General features: G+C 40.6%; 1 protein-coding gene across 1 annotated transcript in view; it reads left to right on the plus strand.

The window, feature by feature from the left end:
* Nucleotides 1–27,358, plus strand: part of PRUNE2 (prune homolog 2 with BCH domain) — a 377,810-nt gene that overhangs the window by 204,960 nt on the left and 145,492 nt on the right. Inside the window, exons 7-9 of the mRNA XM_063456533.1 lie at nucleotides 5,832–5,990; nucleotides 14,354–18,803; nucleotides 20,418–21,168. Coding sequence (XP_063312603.1) covers nucleotides 5,832–5,990; nucleotides 14,354–18,803; nucleotides 20,418–21,168 — 5,360 coding nt within the window. The remainder of the gene's footprint in view (nucleotides 1–5,831; nucleotides 5,991–14,353; nucleotides 18,804–20,417; nucleotides 21,169–27,358) is intronic.

A 27,358-nucleotide genomic window follows, 5' to 3' on the forward strand; every position in this document is an offset into this window, starting at 1 on the left:
GGGACAGAGGTCGTGGCAGGTCCCACCTGGTACTGCGTCGTAGGGTCCAGGCAATCGGCCACCTCACCTGTCCGCCTACTATGCCAGGCCCCAGCTGGATCTCCACCTAGAATAGCCTAAGGAGGGTCACTGCGGTAGTTAGAGCCGCTCTCAGGCCTGCCGTGGGTGTGTTGCAGCGGAGTGCTGAGATTTTTGCAGGCTGGCTACTTATGATACAGGCTTAGTAGGTGAGTCTTTGTGGGAGCTCTCATGATGTGCATCCAGCGCCATTACACCCCATTAGCAGACTTTTAACAATTTTTTTGTTTTGTTTCTTTGTCCTTTCTGTTCCATTCTAATGTTTTGTCATTATGTTTTAGCTTATTCCACAAACTATTTCTTACTGAAATTTCCACAAATTATCTTTTCAATTATTCAGCTTTGCAAGTCTAGATGTAATTCAAAACTAATTTCTCTTTGACTTGAAGTACTTTTTGTTTTCTTCTTGATATAGATTTATTTCAGCTTGTTCAGCTTATAACCAGTGAATTATGCTTGCAGATCGAACCTGAGAAGTATTAAAAATAGTGCATTAAAATGTGATTGGAGAAAGAAACAACAAAAAAATAAACAACATGGACTAGCTTAGAAAGAACTGTTTGTCATAAACTGTACTATAACTATGCAAATTTGCTACATCGCCACCTACTGATTAGACATGATGACTCAAATTGCCTAAACATAATGTACCGTATATACTCGAGTATAAGCCGACCCGAATATAAGCCGAGGCCCCTAATTTTACCCAAAAAAACTGGGAAAACGTATTGACTCGAGTATAAGATTAGGGTGGAAAATGCAGCAGCTACTGGTAAATTTCTAAATAAAATTAGATTCTAAAAAAATTATATTAATTGAATATTTATTTGCAGTGTGTGTATATAATGAGTGCAGTGTGTGTGTGTATGAGTGCCGTGTGTGTGTGTATGATTGCAGTGTGTGTGTATGTATGAGTGCAGCGTGTGTGTGTATGAGTGCAGCGTGTGTGTATGAGTGCAGTGTGTGTGCATGAGTGCAGCGTGTGTGTATGAGTGCAGCGTGTGTGTATGAGTGCAGTGTGTGTATGAATGCAGTGTGTGTGTATGAGTGCAGTGTGTGTATGAGTGCAGTGTGTGTATGAGTGCAGTGTGTGTGAATGCAGTGTGTGAATGAATGCAGTGTGTGTATGAGTGCTGTGTGTGTGTGTGTATGAATGCAGTGTGTGTGTGTGTGTGTGTGTGTTGCAGAGCCTTGGTGGGGGGGTGGGCAATTTTATTATTATTATTTTGTAATTATTTAATAATTATTTTTTATTGTTATGTTTAATTTTAATTAATTATTATTATTATTATTATTATTATTTTATTAATATTTTATTATTATTATTTTTTTTTCGTCCCCACTCCCTACTTGATACATGGCAGGGAGGGGGGCTCTGCTTCCCTGGTGGTCCAGTGGCATTGGCAGTTCAGTGGGGGGGAGAGGAGGGCTGGCGGAGAGCACTTACCTCTCCTGCAGCTCCTGTCAGCTCCCTCCTACTCCGCGCCGGTCCGGTCAGCACCTCTGTCAGCTCACACTGTAAGTCTCGCGAGAGCCGCACTATGAGACTTACACTGGGAGCTGACCGAGGAGCTGAACGGTCTGCCGCGGAGGAGAAGGGAGCTGACAGGAGAGGTAAGTAAGATCTCTGCAGCCCCCACAGCCCCATTGTCGGTATTATGGCAATGTAAATTGCCATAATACAGACATTGACTCGAGCATAAGCCGAGTTGGGGTTTTTCAGCACAAAAAATGTGCTGAAAAACTCGGCTTATACTCGAGTATATACGGTATATCACGCACGTCAAATTAAAATAAGAATTCGTAAATTTGCTTAATGATAAATAAGCTGATTCAGTAAACTACGCATATGTACATAAAATGTACCTGTCACATTAAACAAACTTAGCATTAATCAGAAGCACATAAAGCACTGCATATACATTGTGTTCACAATTTTTACAATGATTCAGCAGTTATAAAGATAGTTAAAATAATGCATTAAATCAGCACAGCAGAAAAGAGACTACAGCATCAAGGTGATATAGTTCAAGCAATAACATAAAACAGAAAAACATTTTATGCATTGTTTCGGCTTACAATCAGTGCTCTATATGTTTTTTTAAAAAGTGCACATTATGTTTATGTAATCTCCTATTGTAAAAAAGAATGATGGTATAGCATAATTATACCTATGTCTATTTTATTTAAAGTCTTTAATGTCTTCTTTCAATTCAAAATAGCAGTGAAACTGTTTATAGGAATACTGAAATATGAATGAATATTCCCATGCAAACCTAAGGAGAAGTGATACTTGCCTATCAGAGCGCTCTGATTGGTAGGCTTAGAAGCCAACCAATCAGAACGCTCTGACTGAGCTTGCATAGCATGGTAAAGGATTTTTTACACACTGCGAGCTTATTCTCTGCAATCCCTCCATGAGTGAAAATGCATTATATTTATGCTTCCCCTTTTTCTTTTTTGTATTTCTTTTATTTTTAATAGTAATTAATGTATTTTTAATTTGGCCTTTTGTGTGCCTGAAAATAAGATTTCAGAAAAAGAGATGTCTGATGGAACACAAATTACAGAGGGGACAAGTTCCATACAGAAGGGAAATCAGATATGTAACACCAAAGCCAGCAGTAAGGACAAACAATAATGACATAAATTAGTATAAACTGTTTTATTGTACTGTTCCCTGAGAAGCAGGGCCTGTGTTCTACCAAATTTCCCTACCACGTAAAAAATCCCAAATCACGTCACTTGCGGTGATGCAGCTGCACCAGAAGTCAGGCTTTAATCAGCTGGAGATCGGCTTACTTGTGTGGGGCACCTGCCCCCCACCAGAAGAGTGGTCTGGGATGCTTATAGAGCAGCATGCACGTGTGCATGATCAGGTAGGGTTTAGTAACGTTAGGTCTGCGCATGCACCAAAAGAGGCATATGCATATGCATGTGCGATCTTGGGTAGGGTTTTCTAATGCTGCTACCGTGCATGCGTGAGAGATCAGCTGTGGAGTACGCATGTGCAGAATGGGGTAGGCTATTCTAATGCAATCAGGACACCCTACCAGCCACTTCGTGCATTTTGAAGCCATAAATTCACCCTACTGCATCCTGCTCACACACGTGCCACCCCGTCACGTTCTCAGACCTCTCTATTAGTAAGGTGCAGGTGCTCCACATGGGTAAGCTCATCTCGAGCTGATTTGGCCTCACTTCTGGTGTGGCTGCGTCATCGGAAGTGACAAGAGTGGGAAATGTTTAGGGATATTTGATAGAACACCGGAATTACATGTCAGGTAGAGTAGGCATAACATTCTAAGACCCCAAAATAAGGCAAATAAGGTGCAATGAATTGGTAAATTGGACATTGCAAGTCTCTGCATTCATATTTAACTAATACATATGTATAAATGTATGTATGTGCATATTTCGGCTCTGCTTGTAATGTATTGTGTTTGAATCTGTGAGTATTGTAAGTGTAAGCAGCTGTGTTAATGCATGCAGGGTTAAGATAATTTTAGACATGCTAGTGTAAAAGGGGGGGGGGGGGTTAATGTTAGAGAAGGGTTGTCACAGTTAGATTCCATAGGGTGTTTAGTTGCAAGACGATTAATGTATATATATATATTTTTTTTAAATTACTTGAAAATAAAAATATAAATCAACGCAAAAGAATAGAGCCAATAATAATTTCCACAGGGCATCTTGCTTAGAAAAGTGTTTCCCTAATTTATAGGCTTCCTCAATCTGTATAAAATCCCTGTTAAGATTCTTTTGTATGGGATATTTTAAGAGCCAATTTTCGATATTGGCGTGCGTTTCACGCCTCTCTTTCATCCTTCTTATATTGAGGATTTCTTCCAAATCTCGTTCTGGTAATCCAGAGCACCAATCGCTCATTTCAGTTTTTTTCCGGCACCATCTTAATGCATTCCACCACGTTCCATAGTGGCGGCCATCTTTATAGATGCTCACTGTGTAGTAGGTATTACCCAAACTCAGGATGGTGGGTGGTATCAAGCCTCCCTTATATTAATGGGGGGTTCATATTGAACACCATAGACTTTTTTTTTTTATGCGCCAATATTTTAAATATAGTATATAGATATCAGATTCGATATTCCAACTGATATTTATAGCCTTTAATGGCGGTAACTTAAACAAACCAATACAAGGCTGGTAGGGAGCAGATAAACTTCCAATAAAATGTATTGTCTCTAATTAAAAGTTTGTAAGGCAGTATATTTGATAATTATCTTATACTGACTCTATATTCTAATCTATCACCAAGTTTTTACTTTATTCTCTCACTTCAGGATGCTTATCACTGTATTCCATCACCTGTTATTATATAATGTGACCACTAGAGGGCATCTTAAGCCAGTCTATGGTCTAAAAACGACACTAGATACATAATATATTTGCCAACAAATGCTACACTATGCCAAACAAAGGAATAAATAATAAAAATACATATATATATATATATATATATATATATATGTTCAAGTCAGGTATATATATATATATATAGTAAAAAAAATGAAAGAAACACTTCAGTCAGGGGGTTTGTTACCAGTTCAACAGCAAAATATATACATTGTTCACACTATTTAACAATGTCCAGTTCTTGCAATATTGGCTCTAAATGAGCCTGATTTTTGTCCATATGTCAAATTGTCAGGATGCAACTAAAAGCTGGAATTTGGATATGAATGATTAAAATATATCTGTAAACATCTGAAGGTTATGTGCATTCTGTTAATGCATTTAACTGCCTGTCAGAGTGCTGTGATTGGTTGGTTTCCAAGGTATGATTTTATTTTAATTGGAGTTGTCTAGAGGCATGGGACCCCTCTAGCCAACCACATGGGAGGAACATTCATTTAATAAATACCTGAACATTATATGATGACTTTTTGTGATAATATGATCATCTCCGCAGCAAAAAGCTCCTGCTGAGTGTTGGACACTTTAAAGTTTATTTACTTAAGAAGGAATTTTGGTAATCGTGAATGGAATTACGAATTTTAGCACAAAATAGCCAAACTGAAAAGTTAGCAACAGTTCAACTGTTTGGTTCTAAAATGTGTACATTCTCCACAAATAAACTTCTGCGTGCTTTATTCAATGTTTAGAGAAGGGAATGCAGTCTGATGTCGATTTTCAACTTTGCTTTTAACAATATTGCCACCTTGTGGTCTTCTTTAGTAAATATCTTTTAATTTTGAATTGTAATGCAAAATAAACTTTGTATTTTTGTATGGTATTTTTATGAAGAGGCAGCATTTACAAGTAATTGGGGATGGCTCACAAACATTTTTTTTGATGTCCTGGAAAAAAAGGTTAATGTTCACATGAGTTAATAAAATGTCTACATATGCTATTTTTCACTAATATCCGGATTGTACACTGAATATCTGAACTTGGTTGACGTTTTTCAAATCAAGAGGAAAACTTCATCTTGTTTAATCCCTGAATGCATAGATGCAATCATAGATTCCCTTTAAAGGGACTGAAAAGTGAATAATAGGTTGGAGATGAGTCGATATTATAAATCTCTGTAAAAGAGGGGATTTCTGGATATACAAAATAGGGTCTGAGAGTATGAAGGAAGATTTGTACCGAATGGAAGACTAAATCACATTATATATTTACAGAGGAAGAATTCATATTTAAACTAAATACATACTTACCCATGGTATGTTTTGTTGGACACTTCACTTTTCCCTATCTGACTTACTATTTCTTTTTGTCTTTGTTAGGATTTAATGAGCTACAGAAACATTATTGGAGATCTCAAACTCTTTCTTAATAAATACGGGTTTGACATCCTTCTGATGTTGGCCAGCTATGATTCTGAGGCACAGACAACAATTCATCAAATAGCTGTCTATGCAGAGAACCCTGAACTGTGTAACCAAGTAAGCAAGATTTATTACTGCATGTTATAATTAATTTCCAAAAAACATGAAAAATATGTTTAGAACACAATATCACTTTCCTAATATTTAAAGTTTATAACAAAGTTATTCAACCCCCATTGAAAATCCGGTTTATTGTCTACATTTACAGCAAGCATCTCAAACTTGCGGCCCACGGGCCGCATGCGGCTTACAAGGACCATCTTTGCGGCCCAGCGAACCACGAGTACATGCTCAGTGTTATAGCAGAGTAGGCACCTGCTTTCCCCAACTGCAGGTGCCTACTCTGCTATCACTTACCCGGCCAAGGAGGAGGACCGCAAGTGAGCACAGTGTTCCAGCTCCTCACTGCTCCCTCATGTGCCCCGACTGAAGTGAAGCCAGGCGCCGGAATATGATGTCATATTCCGGCACCCTGCATCACTAAACTGTGCGTGGGATCAGTGAGGAGCAGGAAGGACCCCAGGGAGATGCCCCCCATCGGCTCCATAAGGTAAGAAACAATAATGAAAAGTATGTGTATAGGTGTGTGTCTGTCAGCAAGTATGTGTGTGTCTGTCAGTCAGTGAGTATGTGTGTGTGTCTGTCAGTTTGTGTGTCTGTCAGTCAGTCAGTGAGTGTGTGTGTCTGTCAGCAAGTGTGTATGTGTGTGTGTGTGTGTGTGTGTCAGTCAGTCATTATGTGTGTGTGTCTGTCTGTCAGTCAGTCAGTGAGTGTGTGTGTGTCTGTCAGCAAGTGTGTGTGTGTCTGTCAGTGAGTGTGTGTGTGTGTGTCTGTGTGTGTCTGTCAGCAAGTATGTGTGTGTCTGTCAGTGAGTATGTGTGTGTGTGTCTGTATGTGTGTGTCTGTCTGTCAGTGAGTATGTGTGTGTGTCTGTCAATAAATATGTGTGTGTGTCTGTCAATGTGACTGTGTGTCTGTCTGTCTGTTTGTGAGTGTGTATGTGTGTGTCTATCGTTGAGTATGTGTGTGTCTGTATGTGTGTCTGTGAGTATGTGTGTGTGTCTGTCAGTGATTGTGTGTGTGTGTGTGTCTGTCTGTCTGTCAGTGTGTCTGTATGTGTGTGTCTGTCAGCAAGTGTGTGTGTGTCTGTCAGTCAGTGAGTATGTGTGTGTGTGTGTCTGTCAGTGTGTGTGTCTGTCTGTCAGTCAGTCAGTGAGTGTGTGTGTGTGTGTCTGTCAGCAAGTGTGTGTGTGTCTGTCAGTAAGTGTGTGTGTGTCTGTCAGTGAGTGTGTGTGTGTCTGTCAGCAAGTATGTGTGTGTCTGTCAGTGAGTATGTGTGTGTGTGTCTGTATGTATGTGTGTCTTTATGTGTGTGTCTGTCTGTTAGTGAGTATGTGTGTTTGTGTGTCTGTTTGTGAGTGTGTGTGTCTGTATGTGTGTGTGTCTGTCAGTGTGTGTGTGTGTGTGTGTGTGCGGCCCACATAAACTTAAACCTTGTTTATGTGGCCCGTGCCACACTTTGAGTTTGACATGCTTGATTTACAGATGTTTGCAAAACCAATTAAATATCAAACAAAAGCATTTTAAATAGCTCAGCACAACGAATGCTTTCAGTGGTTTCCCCAACTTCAATGGAAAATGCAACTTATGACTTCTCCAGTCTCACTATTAGTTAACCTCGTAATGACCAGCATCTTTAGTATTTAGTATTTTGCTCTTATGACTTGCTGTGAATGAGATACATAGCCAGACACCAGCTTCTAGCAGCGTTTCTGAGAAATTGCTTATGCCTCCAGTTCAGGAAAATTCATGGGTTGCCATGCTGCTTTCTTCAAGTCCCACCAGAAATTTTCTATGGTGTTCAAGTCAGGTGACTGTGATGGCCACTGTAGAATTTTCCAGGACTTCTTCTGTAACCAAGCCTTAGTGGAATTTGAGGTGTGCTTAAGATCATTGCCTTGTTGGATAGTCCAATGATACCCTTTAACCCCTTAAGGACACATGACGTGTGTGACACGTCATGATTCCCTTTTATTCCAGAAGCTTGGTCCTTAAGGGGTTAAGTAAAGTAATACTTCCTGATATTATTTGTAAACCTTTGCCCCTATAATTTAAGACTATGTCCTCTTGTTCTGGTAGTTTGTCTTCGTTTAAATACAGTCTCCTCCCTTCTGTGTTGATTCCCTTTATGTATTTAAATGTTTCTATCATATCCCCCTGTCTTGTCTTTCCTCCAAGCTACACATGTTAAGTTCCTTTAACCTTTCCTTGTAAGTTTTATCCTGCAATCCATGAACCAGTTTAGTAGTCCTTCTCTGAACGCTCTCTAAAGTATCAATATGCTTCTGGAGATACGGTCTCCAGTACTTTGTAAAATACTTCAAGTGAGGTCTCACCAGTGTTCTGTACAGTGGCATTAGCACTTCCCTCTTTCTACTGCTAATACCTCTCCCTAAACCAAACATTCTGCTAGCATTTCCTGCTGCTCTATTACATTGTCTGCCTACCCTTAAGTCATCAGAAATAATTACTCTATCAAATATTCTGTACTCTGCCCTTGGTTTTTTATGTCCAAGATCTTGCACTTATCCACATTAAATGTCAGTTGCTACAACTCTGACCATTTTTCTAGTTTACCTAAATCATTTGCCATTTGGCTTATCCCTCCTGGAACATCAACATATCTTAGTATCATCAGCAAAAAGACATACCTTACCATCAAGACCATCTGCAATATCACTAAAAAAATATCAAAGAGAAGAGGTCCAAGTACAGATCCCTGAGGTACCCACTGGTGACAAGTCCATGCTTCGAATATACTCCATTGACTACAACCCTCTGTTGCCTGTCACTCAGTCACTGCCTTACCTATTCAATAATATTGGAATCCAAACTTAAAGATTGCAGTTTATTGATAAGCCTTCTATGTGCAACAGTGTCAAAAGCCTTACTGAAATCTAGGTAAGCAATGTCTACTGCACCCACCTGATCTATTATTTTAGTTACCCAATCAAAAAATCCATAAGATTAGTTTGGCATGATCTCCCTGAAGTAAACCCATGTTGTCTCTGATCTTGAAATCCATGTGATTTTAGATGTTCAACAATCCTATCCTTTAACAGGGTTTCCATCACTTGCCCCACAACTGAAGTAAGGCTTAATGGCCTATAGTTGCCCGACTCCTCCTTCCCTACAACATTAGCTAACTTCCAATCTTTTGGGACTACTCCTGTTAATAATGATTGGTTAAATAAATCTGTTAATGGTTTTGCTAGTACACCATTACGCTCTTTTAATAAATTTGAGTGTATTCCATCAGGTCCCATTGACTTATTTGTCTTTACTTTTGACTGTTGAAATAGAACCTCTTCCTTTGTAAACTCACATGTAACAAATGGCTAATTTGGCCTTTTTCCTAACTGAGGCCACTTTTCTTCATTTCCATCTGTAAATACTGAACAAAAATATTCATTGAGGCAGTCAGCTAGACCTTTATCCTCTTCTATATACCTTCCTTCTTTTGTTTTTAATCTAACTAATCCCTGTTTTACTTTCCTTTTCTCATGTATGTATCTAAAAAATCTTTTGTCGGGGGTGTGGCTAGCTGAGCTACTGAGCGGTCGCACACTTCCATAGCTCCCGCTCCAGAGTCCCAAATACTGGCTTTATTTACCGCAACGGAGCTCAAACACTTACCTCCTCGATACCCGGAACAACCCTCCGAGAGAGATGGGCAGAAAACATCGAAAAACAGCCCAAGCGGAGGGCCAGAAACACACAGACATCAGGCTGTCCTTCTGCAGGCCGCCGCAGAATGCCCGACCAAACATGGCGCCTGCGGAGCCACGCAGCTCGAGTGACTCTGAGCTCTCATGGGAGGATGAGACAGCCCAACAACACCGGACCCACAGCGGAGTACACCAGAGAGCAGAATCTGACTCCGACCAGTCCCCATCCACTAAGGGAGACATCAAAAACCTCCTGCGGGACCTGAGAGAAGTGTGGAAGGCGGACCTCGCTGGGGTACAGGAGGAAGTAGGAGGCCTGAACCGCCGCATGGGTGCCATCGAGTCCCGAGAAGGGGAGAGGGGGAAAACTATCGCTGACACAGATGCCAGGGTCACTGCCCTCACCCACCAAGTGCAACACCTTACACGCACGGTAACCTCCCTAGAAACACGCCACCGGCGGAAAAATGTCAGACTCAGAGGGGCCCCAGAAACAATAGGCCAAGAAGCCCTGCTCGAATTTGCCACCGAAGTCCTACAGGCATTGGGAGTCCGGACGGAAGGCGATCGGCAACCGATAGTGTCGGCCTTTAGGGTCCGAAAGGCCCCCACGGCACCCGCGGACGCACCCCGCGACATCATAGTTGTCTCCAGAGACATTACGGTAAAAAACGCCATCATGGCGCGCTCTAGGCAAAACCCACATCTGATGATCGCAAACAACAAGATCGCAATATACGATGACCTACCTTTCACGGTCCTTCTTGAACGGCGCAAGTTCGCGCCCATCACCCGGACCCTCCGAGATCACGGCTTTAAATACCGCTGGGGGCTGTCAGGAACGCTGGTGGTAACACAGGGGGATACTATTCACACCATGTCGGCCACTGAAGACCACACGGAGTTTCTGAAAAGACTCAACACCCTAGCATTGACCCCTCTGGAGCAGATCGCAATAGGGGACCACAACGCAGCAAACCCTACCGCTAAGCAGAAACGAAGAAACAGACCTACTGGAGACACTCACCTGACGGGGCGGGAGGACCCCCCATTAAGAGACTCTCCCGTCCACATAACCTAAGTTATCATCAAGGCCCACAAGACCACAGGATGGGGCTTAGCAAGAGACTCTAACAAGCCCTAACAATGGGCCGGTAATGACTTCACCTGTATTGAAACACACACCACTAAAATGTTTGTTTTAACCCCTTAGGGGATACATGCAGCTATGATTAACATGACTGATCCAACCCCACGAAAACCACACACGCACTTCGCCACTAGGCTCAAGCGCACCCCACTAGAGAGACCACCCTGTACTATAGAGGCGCTGGCCTTACCCCATATCAGTTGTAGCGGTGCCCTGTCACAGTATGACTCAAGACTCCATAAGCGTCACTAGCAGGCTCCACCGAGGCACCGACCCACGCGGTACCTAAGCCGCTCAAAAAAGCCCAACGGAAGATGACCCACCGAGTCACTTCCTAAAGTCCTAGACCATACTCACTTCTCCATATTACACCCTTATGCGTGGGAACACCAAGTAAAGATTATACCCAGAGAGCATATATCTCATTACATAGTTAAACCCTATCTGATACAAACTATGAGATAACCACAGTCATCCCTGACCCCCCCCCATACCGCCTACTACCGAATACGACAAAACTAGGCCTCTATACACATGATATGGTATTCCTCGCATAGAATTGCCTAATATCCCTCTGGGCCTAGATGGTATGACCTATAGACATCCTATTTTACAGACAGCCTACAATGTGTAGATTTTATATAATACTTACTAACTTGCATATTCAGACGCCTCTTACATGTTCGTTTCACTGTTTCTAACCATGTATATTCACAACAAATCCTTACAACATACTATAAAATGTGCGTTGTATCGCCATGCCATGCTTTAGTAAACCGATGTTGACTGCTAAAACGCAAGTACATGCTCTTGGTGCATAGCAAACGCATTTGTAACTGCTTTTTTTTATATACACTTACAAACAAAGAAAAGAAAAAAAAAAAAAAAAAAGCATACCTAGCCATATAGACTAGATGATCTTCGTTAACCCAATAGGATTTATAAATGTAATACCCCACAAACACACTAGTGTTCCAACGAGAATAGAAAAGCTAGAATCTAATATCATAATCTGTTTACTTTACATGTCAGCAATGTTAATTTTGTTAACTTCTATACTACTTTAACAAGTGCACTTTATTTCTCATACCATGTCACTCTATGTTAATGTATGACCGGTTGGCTGCAGCTATTGTGGCGCAGCACGCCAGACTGTTATTTCATGCAAAAACAAAAATAAAGAATTAAAAAAAAAAAAAAAAAATCTTTTGTCCCTTTATTTTACTCACTGTGCTATTTTCTCATCTGTGTGTGATTTGGAAGCTCTTATAACTTGATATCACACCTAGAAACATTGAACAACATGAACAAAAATGTTTGCATTCCTTCCTCTGACTCCAACAATTGTGTACAGAAGCAGGGAAGTCCATATCTGGCTTAATTTGATTTCACAGGTACCAACAAGTCAAAATCAACACATCAACAATGAACACCCTCAGCCACTCTCACTGAGTCCTCCAATCATTCAGGCTCAGTATTTTTAATAGTTGCCACTCATGCCCTCACACAGTAGTCAATGTAGTATATTCAAAGAATGGGCTTGTCACCAGTGGGGTACCTCAGGAATCTGTACTTGGACCCATTCTCTTTAATATTTTTATTAGTGATATTGCAGAAGGTCTTGATGGTAAGGTATGTATTTTTACTGATGATACTAAGATATGTAACAGGTTTGATGTTCCAGGAGGGATAAGCCAAATGGCAAATGATTTAGGTAAACTAGAAAAATGGTCAGAGTTCTGGCAACCTACATATAATGTAGATAAGTGCAAGATAATGCATGTTGGACATAAAAACACAAGGGCAGAGTACAGAATATTCGATAGAGTCCTAACCTCAACATCTAAAGAAATGGATTTAGGGGTAATTATTTCTGATGACTTAAAGGTGGGCAGACAATGTAACAGAGCAGCAGGAAATGCTAGCAGAATGCTTGGTTTTATAGGGAGAGGTATTAGCAGTAGAAAGAGGAAGTGCTCATGCCATTGTACAGAACACTGGTGAGACCTCACTTGGAGTATTGTACGCACTACTGGTGACCGAATCTCCAGAAGGATATTGATACTTTAGAGAGAGTTCAGAGCATTGCTACTAAACTGGTTCATGGATTGCAGGATAAAAAACTTACCAGGAAAGGATAAAGGATCTTAACATGTATAGCTTGGAGGAAAGACATAAAGACAATCAACACAGTAAAGGAGGAGACTATATTTAAAATAAGAAAAGGTTTAGAGGTGTTAATGTGAAAGAGTGAGTGTGGAAAGGTTGGAGGGGTGACAGAGCTTGGGATGAGTGTGGCACGGTTAGAGTGTGTCAGGACGAGGGGAGGTGGGCGTGACAGGATTGGAGGGTTTTATTTGACAGGGTGATTGTGACAGGATGAATGTCAATGAATAGAGTGTGATAGGACTGGGAGGTGAATGTGACAGTGCGAGAAAAGGTGAGTGTGACAGGATTAGGGGGATTCATGTTATAGGGTAAGTGCATGATTGGTTGGGGTGAGTGTGACTGAATCAGGAGGAGTTAATAAGTGTGTGAGGGTGACAGTGTGTGTGGGGGTGGTAGCAGTGTCTGGGGGTGTCAGTTTGTGTTAGGGGTAACAGAGTGTTTGGAGGGGAGTTCCAGAGTGTATGGAAAGGGGGTGCCAGAGTCTATGGAGAAGGGTGCCAGAGTGTGGAGGGGTGACAATGTATAGAGGGGGGTGCTAAAGTGCAGAGAGTGGTGCCCGTGTGTGTGGAGAGTGGTGCCCATGTGTGCGGAGAGTGGTGACAGTGTGTTTGGAGGTAGTGACAGTGTGTATGGAGGGGGGTGACAGTGTGTATGGAGGGGGATGCCAGAGTGTGACATTAGTGTGATAGGGGGGTAACATAGTGAGAGAGGGTTACATTAGTGTAAGAGGGGTGACAGAGTAAGAGGGGGTGACAGAGTAAGAGGGGGTGACAGAATGAGAGGGGGTGAGAGTGTGAGAGGTAGGGTGACAGTGTAGGGGGGTAATGCACAAATAGAATAAGGGCAGACTAGATGGGCAGAGTAGTTCTTATCTGCCGTCACATTCTATGTTTGGTATTGAGAGAGATTAATACTTGTGAAATGATAGATTTCATGCACTCTCTAGAATTAAGACTATTTTCTTCCTCAAAACAGTTCAGAAACCTGAAGTGCTGGTTTTTCCATGTATTCATCTGAATCTTGGAAGATTTTTGAAACATAATATATCCATTTAACATTGTAAATCACTAGTGACTATGGATTTGGGAATTAAAATTGGCAGTTCAGTGTATATGCTTTTAAACTGAACTCCTAACATTCAATTATCTAGTAAACAAGGCCATTAGTAGTTTATTTATTTCAATGTTGTTACATAAGTGCTGTATAGTGCTGCATTATGTCTTCAACGTTTGTTGTTTCTTGGGTAAATAAATAAAGAATGAATGAAATGAGTCTATAAACAGTTACCTAATTTATGCAGTAATTAGTTTTTCGTCATGATCTAATCTGCATGAATACAATATGTAATAACATTGTCTTTTGTATGTCCACAGGTGTGTTGTGAACTAGAAGAATGCCAGAGTCCTTTTCTTGATTTAGAACCATCAGATTATGGATGTGATCAATTTTTTGTCTATCATCAAGAAAATACTTTAGTAACATATGATCAAATTGCTGCTATTATCAAAGAAGCAATCAACAGAAGACGTATTGGCATGCACCCAAACAGCAGGACTTCCTCCACTGAAGCTGTCGCTGGTAGCGCTCCTCTCTCACAAGGCTCATCTGGCATCATGGAGCTGTATGGATCAGACTTAGATCCTCAGTCAAACCCTGGAAATTTTGCAGAAAACCCTCAGGAACAAGTACAAGCCCAAGTTGATGTCAACATTGACCTTGTTAGTCCAGACAGTGGATTGGCTACAATACGGAGTAGCCGATCCTCAAAGGAAAGCTCAGTTTTTCTCAGTGATGACAGCCCAGTAGCAGAAATGGCTGGTCCTCATCAAAATTACCTTCCTTGTGTTGATTCCTACAGCCCCATCCCAGAATGCATTATAGCTGAGGAAGAAACACCATCATCCAGGAATAACAGTGATAATATGGACCTTTTTAATCTTGATCTAGCTCCAAATCTTCGCTCTGAATCTTCTTCCCACTCTAATGACTATTCTATGGCTGATGACTTTTTTTTTCAGAGTGATTCGTCTGAAGGACAGCACCCTATTCCCTTAGAAGGACCAGATGAACAACATCTGTACAAAGATAACATGCCTAAATGCTCAAATGTTTCATTAAGTGAAAATGTGGAAAATATTAGCTTAGTAGAGTTTGATGATGACTTTATGCAAAGTCCAGAAAACCATGAGGACTTCTGTGAAAAAAACCCTGGTATAAATGACATTGTTGAGTATAATTCTCAACTATCTTCTGAAATTCTAGGAAATATAGAAGTTAAAATTCCCCCAACACCAATGAATAGCCTTGTCGAAAGTTCTCCATTAGATAATGGACCTCCAAGCTTTTTCCCAGAAGACGTGATAGAGAAAATAAATGAAATTGGAGCTAGTGACTTATCTCAGCCTCATGCTAAGTATGCGTATTGGTGGAATGGAGAGGAATCAAATTTAACACATGATGCTTTAATGAATGATGATCCTTGGAGTTCCAGTGAGCAAGAACCTGTATTTCAAAGTCCAGATTCTTGCAAAAACCAAACGTCAAAAGTATTTGCAAAAGAGAATTCTGGAACTGTACATTCAACATCCTCACTGCAGCTGACACTTTTTGATTGCCATACAGCAGATATGAAAGAAACTTCAGCTATAAAAGCAAACCATGAAAATAAGAAATTTTCAGATTTGTGGAAATCAGATTATCCTCTCCCTGTCACGTCAGATCCATGGAATGGTTCTGTAGAGAAATGTGGACACAGTGCGAAAGACAATCTTATTCCTTGGCATGAAGATTTTGCTAAGACAAATGAAGATGTTGAAATAGATTCAGATAATTCTTCAGAAAATACTCCTGACAATGAGATGGAAAATGCAGCAAGTGAAGAACCACATGAAGAGAAAAAACACAAGTTACAATTGAGTAACAATCAGGATATGGGGTCAAAGCCTATGCTGAAAGCCTATAGTACTGGAGAATTTCTTCCACAAAATATGTATGCATGGGATTTTTATGAAGAATGTAAAGATTCAAAAACTGCAGAAGACCAAGTCAGCTGGGAGGACCCATTACTATCTTACAGATGCATGGATTTCACTGATACTAACACCATCAAAGACTACATTGTTTCACCACCAGACACAAATTACTCGACATCAGACTCAAATGTATCTCCTACATTTTATGATGAGATGAAAGAACCAGAAAAACTTGTGGAGCAGCAAAAAATGTTTGATAGAACTGGAGGAATCTCTCAAGCATGGAGTAATGAAAATCAATTAGTCAATGATATCCACTGGCAAAAATTAGAGAACACTAATTATCCCTTAAATGATTCAATAAAATTATCCAATAACATTAGCCAATTGGAAAATTTAGATTCCAAGTTTTTAAAACAGGACACTCGGAATGATATGAGCAGTTTAGATATAGGTGATGAAATATACCTTGCGCAATCCTCTAATGTAAAATCAGAAAAACATGAGAATAATAACAAAATAAACAACAGAACACCTAGTTTTACCAATGATAGAATCCCTAACCAGTGGGATGATAAATATGCATTACTAAGTAGCAAAGAGCTAGCCAAGGGGATTATGAAATTAGATGAATGCTTTAAAAGAAGTGATATTCCTTCAGGTAAAGTACCTCTAGTAAAAAATGATCTCAATTTAGTAGATATATCACAAGAAGGAAATCCAAAGGAAAAGTACACAATAAGATGTTTGCCATTAAGTGAAGCAAGCGATGACTTTCTTTGGAAACATCAAGAAGACTCAGAAACTGATACATCTGAAAAAAATAATACAAATTTCCAAAGTAGCAAATTATCAACTACAAGACCACCAAGTGTCTCTGGTTTTGAATTCCTGTCCCCAGGTTTATCAAATATAGTGCAAAATGTTTTGAGTGACAATCCCATTGAAGACACTGAGAAGGAAGTTGACCATATTATATGTGCAGCTAAGATAAATCAAGACTCTCCAGAAACAGAATTTGAGGAAGATACAGAATCCTCTTCATTAAATACACCTGGTAATTTAGAAAGTCCAGATGCAAGTTTTTTCACAGAGTGGAATCTGTTAAGTAGATCACCAATGTCAATTATAACAGAGTGCCAAGATGACTTAAGTGGTCTTTGCAAAAATGCCACAAAGTTGCCAGCTGAGAACAATCACAGTCAAGATGAATCCAAGGCCAGTTATGTTGAAAACAATTGTTCCTCTAGAAACCCAGTTTCATCAAACCCAGAGGCTAATAATACATATATAACACATCACACAAAAAACTCTTTTGAAAATGATTATCAGTCATTTAATAGGAAAATTGAAATAGAAGAGAATGTGTTATTTAGAGATCCACCATTTGAGAATCATTTAGTTTCACCAGGTGTGAGTGGTGCTATATTACAAGAAAATAGCAAAGAAAATTTGTGGAGTAATAAAATACGTGACAAACTTGATTCATTGGGAACAGAATCTGATTTAAGCTCTAGCTTTTCAAACATATACTTAAAAGATGATTTGAAACTCAATACTTATAGTGATAAAAACATTTTGAGTAGCTCTTCTCATTCCAGTGTATCAAGTCCTGAGTTCGATGATAGCTGGGGAATGTTACAGGAAAATATACACAATGACAGTCTATGTACAAATAAATTGGAATATGTGTTAGAATCTAAAAATAATGAACAAAATGATACTATGTCTCAACATGATACAAAATCGGAAGAAAGTCTTCAGCAGGATAGAGTATCAGTCAGTGCCCTACAGAAGGTTCCAATGAATTTAGATATTTGGAATACACAGGTATATGAAGACTCAGAGTCTTCATCAACAAGTCCTGAGGATAATGATGGCTTTGGTCATTCATCTCCATTTGATAAAACAAGAAAGAACTGTTGTGAAGAAGATCTGATGGCAAGGGGAAATTCAGAATCTCTACTGATTGAAAGACACCAGTTAAATGCACTTATGCCAAAGGTAGATGAACATTTAGGGCATGAACCGAAACAGATGGATTTGCTTCATGATTTGTATACAAATAATCAACCAGTAATAGAATCAAATGAGAATCCAGATAATGCCAGTTTAGATTCATATCTCAAAAGCCCTCAAAATTTCACATTACACCAAGGTTATCTTCAGTGCACTAGTGTTTACTCAGAGGACAAATCAGCCAAATTACCAGAAAGTGACCTTAAAACTGAGAGAAGTTCAAACATCATTGAAGTGAACAAAACAAGATTGTTACAGTTTGGTGGCGAAGCAAAAGATGAGGCTTCAACATTTAAAACCTCAGAACATATGGCTGAAATGCTGCATTGGTGGAACAAAGAGGAGGAACTAAAAAATGTATTAGAAGGACAATCTCACAACATTATACTTCAGCCTAGTGAATTATTAAAAAACAATAGGTCAACAGAAAATAATGAAAATGTTAATAATGACAGTTCTTCTTCACTTGGTCATTGTTTAGAAGGAGATATTTTCACTTCTGAAAATTACTTTGATAAACTTATTAGTCCTGTTGATTCAAATGCAGAAAAACAGCCCATACGGTCTCATCCTTTAATAATCCCAAACCACAATATGTATTTTAATGATGTTTTTACAAGTGAATCCCAGCCTATGAGCAAAGTTATATCCCCTGTACAAGAACAAGTAGATATGGTAAACAACTGTGACAATATTTTCCAGACATCCAGAAGCCCTGATTTGTCTAAAGAGTATGAAACAAGTCAAGCATACGTCCAGGAATTACATGCAAACGGAAAAGTTGAGACTGAAAAAAAGGTTGATGGTGCAGAGTTGAGCTACAGTTTAAATGGTAATGAAGCCTTTCCTCAAACTTTTAATTTAGAAAAGAAAGATGATTTGACTAACTACCATATTGAACATATAATTAAGATGAAATAGAAAGAAGAAGAGTTGGAGGTAGCCGTTCTAAATAAATTAACCAGGGGATCTCTTAGATGGTATGCTGGATCCAAAAAATATATAAGAAATAAAAAATAAAACGTCACTTTTAATCGAGTAGCTAAAAGCCCCTTACTGCCAGGGGCAATCAAAAAATACACGCTAAACACAGAAACACTAAATAAAGAAAATAAATAAAAAAATAAAAAATTAATATTGTAAAATCAAATTAGTGTTGATTGTAATTCCCAGTAATTGTCTAGTGACAGGATTTTATCAATAACAACTGCAGTAAATACTGATAAATATTTCTGGAATACATCTTAGTTAATGCTTATCAATGTAGCTGACATGGACAAAAATAAGCCACTAAGAACAGGGCTATAGTATGATAGTAACTAATAAACCACGCTTTGTCTTAATATCGCATGTGTAAAATGCACGTAGTTCCAAGCAAGGAGATTATTTTAGCGAGGAACCCTATTCAAGAATATCTGACTCTGGTAGCGGTTTGCTACAATTCCTGCAGAATGAAGTTTCGGCAAACTAGCCTAAGACACTGACAGTTTAATATCCCCATAGGCTACCGGATTGATTCCTGACAATAATGGTCATGGTAATAGTGCACCGGTTTGCCATTATTATTCCCTTAGGAAAGTCTGACACATCTTCCCTTCAGAATAATTATGTAGCAGGTACAACCGATAGATTTGAAATAAAAGTATACACATAATTGCAACAGAATGCCACTTAGAAATGCAATAGTGGCTAACTGCTTACAATCTATATATATGTATTACAAGATGTACGATTTCAGGTTTAAGTGTGGATGGTGTCCGACTGTAACACTGTCTGACTTAACGTAAGTTAGTCTCTCGTTTATATACTGGAGAGCATAACTGGTTAAGCCCACAGAATATAAAGGGGTAGAAAAATAAATTAATGATTGTAATATATAAAATCTCCCTACAATTTCCTGCCTAATAGACAGCCGGCAGACCCTCCTCTTTCACTGTATCTGTGGCAAAGAAAAGGTGATAGTCTCCGTGAGAGGTAAGTATCAATACACAAGATTTGTTGCTGGTACAAATGTATGGTCATTTCAACCCCATATTGATCAATTCGTCCAGATGTTGGTACTGCTACTAAGAGTTTGGGAGCCAGTTGAATCTTAACAGGCTACACTAATTCTCTCCTAATGAACAAAACATAACTTTGGGGGTTGAACCCAATTTAAAACAGGTGGATACAAAAACAGACCTAGCAATGGATTCAGCATTGCATAGTCAAATTTCACCATTAGAGGGAGATAAAAAACCATGCAAAGATAAGAAGACGACCTCAAATAAAACATTACATTTTTTAAAAGGAATATGTTAGCAAAATACTTTTTTTTTTAAACTGAAAATAATTATTATACATTATGGATGTCATTTAATGTTGAGAAATATGGATAACTTGATTTTGAGTTAGTAACAAAAAATATAAATATGTTTTTCACGTGTTTATTCAATTTATTTTTCAGAACATGTAGAAGGCCCAATTTCAGTTTGGAACCTTGACAGCACAGATAATGCAAGATCAGTTCTTTTGGACCCAATGAAACATAGTGTGGAGAATTCGCTCAAGAATTCAGTTAATTGTACTACAGATGAGATAATTGAGGGTAGTTTTCAGAGTGGTTGCTTTGAAAGGGCCTCTGATACAATAAAAAACAGTTTTCCATTAACGGACAATAATGTTGTGTCTCAACAAACAAAGTCTAGTAAAGCCTATTCAATGAACTTAACAGATACATTTCAGGCAATCTCCATGACAAATGGGAGTGAAAAGCAAGCTGCCCCTAACCCTCCTTGCCATTCACTTCAGATAGAAGAAAAACGTTCTTCGATTATACCTCAAAGACTTGCCAGTGAAAAGAAATCAGAGGACATCTCTGAACAAGATCACAGCTGGAGCATAATATTGAGTCAAGCGGAAGTAACTGATACCTCACCTGAAGATATTTTTAGCAGATCAGTGGATTCAGATAAAGGGCTAGGAGAAAGTCTATGTCAAGCATATGAAAATCCAGATGAGTATCACACAGAGATCAAGGGTCATGACTACATGGACCTTGAAGAAAGTTTTGAAATGTGTAAAATGGAAGAAAGTGCCATAAAGTCTCCTATAGCACCTTCTGATCATATAAGCTCACATGAAGAAGACATGCTGTATGAACATCATCCAGAAGGTGGCATGGTTGCTAGGCAGATGGACACTAGAGTTGCCCAAAGGTAAGACAGTTGATTGTGAACCATACAACCATTCCTGTTTCTAGCCTGTATCAGTTTTATAACAACTTAACAATTTTACTAGTGACGTTTGCCTAAACTGTAAATGTAATGTTGAACTAGTTCTATGGGGTAAGTTCTTGGGGAACAAAAGTTTGCAATATCATTCAGACACAACAAACTACAAACAATTCTGTAGAAATTGAACAAAGGAGCAAAATGGAGGAAAAAATATTATGCAGAAAAAAACTACTGTGTCTGCCAAAGGAAAATAAAATATGCAAAAAATTAACTTAAAACTCCAGCAAGTCATAAGAAAGAGCAAATTGGCTATCCCAGCTCTATTTAAAAATTCCACAAAGCCTGAATTGCATAAAATGGAGTGTACCTGTCAGTTCCCCATACAAATTATACATAAATTAAAAACCTTCAGTCATAAAACATCACTAAAAATAAAAAAATAAATAAATACAAAAAATATCATAAATTGATGCATCTGTAAAACATAAAAGAATATGCGATTAAAAAAATCTCTTGGGAAAAAAATCAAACCTAAAAATGCATAAAGCACCCTCAATTCCACCTAAAAACAATATAAATATTTTTTTGAAGTTCTAAAGGGAGAAATTTCTATTAATATTACTAAAATGAATTCAAGCCGCTGCAACTACAGAATAATGCCGCAAAGGGACACTGTAGGCACCCAGACCACTTTATCTCATTGAAGTGGTCTGAGTGCAAACTCCCATCACCCTTAACCCTGGGCATGTAATTATTGCAGTTTCTACAAACTGCAATGTAATGAACTGAGCCTCGTCACGTGTTCTTGGAGGGGCCTGTTTGCCAGCCTCCTGTCTCAGCACTAAGGGCCATGCAAAAAGGCTCATGAAAGACCTTGTTCCTGCCTTTTTGCTACTCTATTTGGTAGATTGCATTCCTCTCCTATTTTAACTGAACAACCGCACGAACTAGGGACCATCCGGGACAGGGCCGCCATCAGGGCATGACAACCATAACAGTTGTCATGGGCCCGGCGGCCCTGGGGGGCCCGGCGGCCCGGGCCCCACATGTGGGGCCCATCGGGTGGCCCACACACTTAGGGCCACCCGATGAGCCCCCTCCTTGAGGGGCCCGGTCGCGCTATACAACGGCCATAGCGCTGACCGGGCCCCTTTAAAAAAAAAAAAAAAAAAAAAAGCAGCCGCAAGTGCTGCTGGGAGGAAGTGCTCACTTCCTCCCAGCTCACTCCGCGCGGGAGGAGCGCACCCGCCCGCCCGCCCAGCCGTAAAGAGGGAGAGCCCGGCAATGAAGAGGGAGCAGCGCCGACTCCCATCATCCCCAGCCACCCTCCTGCAAAGAAAAGGTAAGAGACAGGAGGGTGGCTGGAAAATGAGCTGTGTGTGTGCATGTATGTATGTCTGTGTCTGTCTGTGTGTATGTATGTATGTCTGTATGCATGTATGTGTATGTCTGTCTGTGTCTGTATGTATGCATGTATGTGTATGTATGTGTGTGTGTCTGTATGTATGTCTGTGTGTCTGTATGTCTGTATGCATGTATGTCTGTCTGTCTGTCTGTGTGTCTGTATGCATGTTTGTGTATGTCTGTCTGTCTGTATGCATGTCTGTGTCTGTATGCATGTATGTGTGTGTCTGTATGCATGTCTGTGTGTCTGTATGCATGTATGTGTATGTCTGTATGTATGTATGTGTGTCTGTATGCATGTCTGTGTATGTATGTCTGTCTGAATGTATGTCTGTCTGTCTGTATGTGTATGTATGTATGCATGTATGTCTATGTATGTATGTCTGTCTGGATGCATGTATGTCTGTGTGTCTGGATGCATGTATGTGTATGTATGTCTGTCTGCATGTCTGTATGCATGTATGTCTATGTATGTATGTCTGTCTGTATGCATGTATGTCTGTGTGTCTGGATGCATGTATGTGTATGTATGTCTGTCTGTGTATGTATGTCTGTCTACATGCATGTATGTCTGTCCGTATGTCTATGTGTGTATGTATGTATGTCTGTGTGTATGTCTATGTATGTATGTCTGTCTGTATGTATGTCTGGATGCATGTCTGTGTGTATGTCTATGTCTGTCTGACTGCATGCATGCATGTCTACGTATGTATGTCTGTCTATGTATGTTTGTGTATGTCTGTATGCATACATGTATGTCTGTATGTATGTCTATGTATGTGTATATGTATGTCTGTATGTCATTATATATGTATGTCTGTATGTCAGTATGAATGTATGTCTGCATATTATTATGAACGTAGGTCTGTGTGTATGTGTGTATGGATGTCTGTATGCATGTATGTCTGTCAGTATGTCTGTATATATGCATGTATGTCAGTCTGTATGTCTGTATGCCATTATGAATGTATGTGTGTATGGATGTCAGTGTCTGTATGTATGAATGTGTGTATGTATGTATGTATGTCGGTGTCTGTATGTATGTGTGTCTGTCTGTCACTATGTATGCCTGTGTGTATGTGTCAGTATGTATGCCTGTATGCGTGTATGTCTGTTTCAGTATGTGTGTCTGTTAGTATGTATCAGTGTGTGCGTTTGTGTCTGTGTGTGGACCCAGTGAGCGGTATTTGGAGGCGGGCCCCAGGGGGCCCAGACCCTGAGCTGAGTTAGGGGCCCCAAAATTTCTGGTGGCGGCCCTGATCCGGGAGCTTGTTAACACCTATTAACACCTTGGAACAGTTCTCATCGCCGTGTTCTAATTGTTCGTCTGGTTGGCCACAATTCCTATGGACAACCACGAGGTGGCGGCCATCTTGTTTGCATGAACACAGGCAGCGGTGTTTGGGTATGAATCTCATGGTACTAAAATCTGACACAGAAACTCCCAAACACCGCTAGACTTCCATCATCACCTGCATTCGGTTCTATACAAGTTAGAAGGGCACTGTTTGGTGGAATCGTTCGTCTGGAGGAGGGGGAACAAGCTCCAGGGTAATAACATTGACTATGTTTGGGGGTTTATTCATTTTTAAACTATTGAACTAGACCGACCGCAAGCCCTGATTCTCTGGAACTATTCTGGACATGGGACCATGCATGCAGTTGGTCAAATAAATGACTTCCAGGAAATTCCTTAACCCCTGAACTGATCTGGGTGATTTTTGTAAATGTTGGTCACCCAGATCAGGGCTAACAGTGGACATTTGTGGGGGGTTTGTATGTTTTAAAGGTATTTTGGGGGTTTTATAAAAATTGTGGGTTTTTTGTGCCTGGAGATAATTGAGTTACTACAATATCTGACTCAATTATCTCCCAGGCAGAGGGGAGGGATTGTATGATTTTGTCATGTATTTAAACACCTTTGTCATTGGTCTGTGACTTTGTGCTGCAGTCCCCCACGAGGTCCAGGTGGTAGTGCCTCTTGCAGGGGGACTTGCATATAAGGCCAGTTGTGGCTACCAATTAACAGATTTATTTTACCCTTCATGAAGTCTAGGCTTATGTTTGGGGGATTGGAGAGCTATATTTACTCTGGGGATTGCTATTTCACAATACTCCCCTGGGTATAATCACTAGCTATTTTAAGAGCTGTTCCTGCTACGCTCTCTGGACTAGGAGAGGTTCACCTACTGGAAGCTGGATCCTGGTCTTGGGTCCAGGGTGGGTGGAGGAAGGCGAGATCCCCAACCCTCAAGGTCGCCTAAACGTCCCTGGACATCCTCGGTTGCAACAAAAACAGTAATCTTGTAGCAATATCAGCATCTCTATGCCAGCATGTACCAAACTAGAACTTAAAAACAAAAAAATCCTTAGAATATACTATTAATTCTCTCTTGCCAAGAGGCCAGGCCCGTCGCTAGTGGGTAGGCAAACCAAGCAATTGCTTGGGGCCCCGAGCTGGCCCGGGGCCCCAAGCAGAGCCGGTGTTTCCTATAAGGCTGCAGCCGCCTGAGCGCTCTATAGAGAGCCTCAGGCATCTGCATAACTCCTCTCTCGTTACCTCCCCTTCCCTGTAGCATGGCCAAGCTCCACTTCCTCCTGGTTGTCAGTCCAGCCGGGTACTGCATGGTACAGGAGATTCAGTTTCCTGTTCCCGGCTGGACTGACAGGAAGTGCACACCGAGTGCTCACTTCCTTTCAGTCTGGCCAGACTGACAGCCAGGAGGAAGAAGAGCTCGGCGACGCTACAGCCAGGAAAGGGGAGGTGAGAAGAACATAGGGGGAGTAAAAAAAACATGGGGAGGGAGGAGTAAAAAAACATGGAGGGGGAGGAGTAAAAAAAACATGGAGGGGGAGGAGTAAAAAAAACATGGGGAGGGGGGAGTAAGAAGGACACAGGGAGGGGGAGGGGGAAGTAAGAAGGACAGGGGGAAGCAGTTTTAGATAATTTGCACATGTTTGTGAGAACTGAAAAATGTGAGTGTGTGTGTCTGTGTCAGGATTACAGTATGATCCAGCACGTAGAATTGAAGATTATGACAGGAGGCGAGTATTTTGCATATCTCTCTTTACTAAACTCCACAGCAGTAAAGAAAGTAAATGTTTAACCAATCAAAAATGCAATAGGGAGTAAGGTGTTCCCAGAAAATAGGCTCCTCCTCCTCTTTCAGAAGCGACATCGTAACAGAGAAAGTGCAATATCGTAACATAGAGAAAAGTTCAGCAAACAACATCTGGAAGGCACAACGGTGAACGACCAGTAGTGTGATGATCAAACTGCAATCAACACCAACAGATGAGTGTGTAAGAAGAGACGGTCCTCAAGGGGGGTAGTCGTCCTGGCAGTTCGCCAAAGTGGCTCTCGAAACTCCAAAAACTGATGAAGTTAAACTGAAACGAGAGTGTGAAATGGGTTAGACTCTTACTGGTTGTTATAATGACAGTGACCCAGTAATGGTATTAACAACATATCAGTAAATGATAGAATCAATTGATAACAGTTATTGTCCCTGGTTGGTGAAGGGATAGAGTAGAGACAGATATAAGATCAATATGAGGAAGAAAAACTGTAATTATAGTTCTAACAGTTCCATTTTCCCTGGGTGGGAAAGGGAGGGAAAATAGTCGCCTCCTGTCATTATTAAAATTAAGATTATCAGTACACTGACGCTAGCATAATCTTCAATTTTATCACATGACAGGAGGCTTCCTATTTTGCATTTTTAACGCTGTAGTAATAGTGACATGGCCGCGTTGGAGTTCGGTCAAAAGTAAAAGGTGCGAAATGTAGATTCTCTCGACCAGTCCGCGGAGCGTAGGATGTCTGATAAGGAGGCGCCCGCTGTGAAGGCTGAGGAGGCAGCTGCGCCTCGTATCGAGTGGGCCCCGAAAGAAGCGTCCACGCCTGCTAATGATAGTATCCAGCGAACCCATCTGGCGAGTGTAGTGGAAGTGATGGGAACATGTGGTCGAACATATGACACGAGAAGTTGTCCGGTAGGAGGTGTCCGAATCGGAAGCGTAATCTCCACATAACGTCTTAGAGTGGATATGGCACAGAGTTGTGAGTCGGAGGTGAAGAAAGGGTAGGAAACTGTAGAAGAGTCTGATTTTGTGCGGCGTAATATGTGGAAAGTGACTCCCTCTGGGGAGACCGAGAATGCGTCTATGTCAAACGCCCGGACATCTGATACTCTGCGGAAGGACATCAGGCAGAGTAGAATCATTAGTTTTGCTGAGAGTTGTTGAAGTGAGAGTCTATCGTTAGTCGGCCATTCCCTCAGGAAGCGTAGAACTATCTCGACATCCCAAAGTCGTGAATATTTAGGTGCGGGGGGTTGTTGTAGGCGGATGCCCCTGAGAAGTCGACATACCAGTGGATCTTTACCTACTGGGATCCCTATAATAGGGACGTGGGCCACCGAGATGGCGGAACGGACCACATTAATTGACCTGTATGATCGTCCTGTTGAGAACAGATGGGTTAGGTAGTTTAAAATGGAAGGGATAGAGGCTGTAAATGGATCAAAGTTCCGTTCCATGCACCAATTGGACCAGGAATTCCAAGCGGACAAGTAGGATCTTCTGGTTCCTGGAGCCCATGAGTCCCATAGGAGGTCCTTAGCAGCCTGCGATAGTTCGCCGTCTTGCCAGGCACCCCGGAAAGTGTCCAGGCCACCAGATAGAGTCGGTTGGCCAGGATCAGTGGGTGGGGGCTCCCTTTCGGATCCCTGAGGGTATACTGGTGTGAGGGTAGTAGGAGGGGATC

Source organism: Pelobates fuscus, chromosome 5, assembly GCF_036172605.1.
Source record: "Pelobates fuscus isolate aPelFus1 chromosome 5, aPelFus1.pri, whole genome shotgun sequence".
In the NCBI taxonomy this organism is placed as follows: domain Eukaryota; kingdom Metazoa; phylum Chordata; class Amphibia; order Anura; family Pelobatidae; genus Pelobates; species Pelobates fuscus.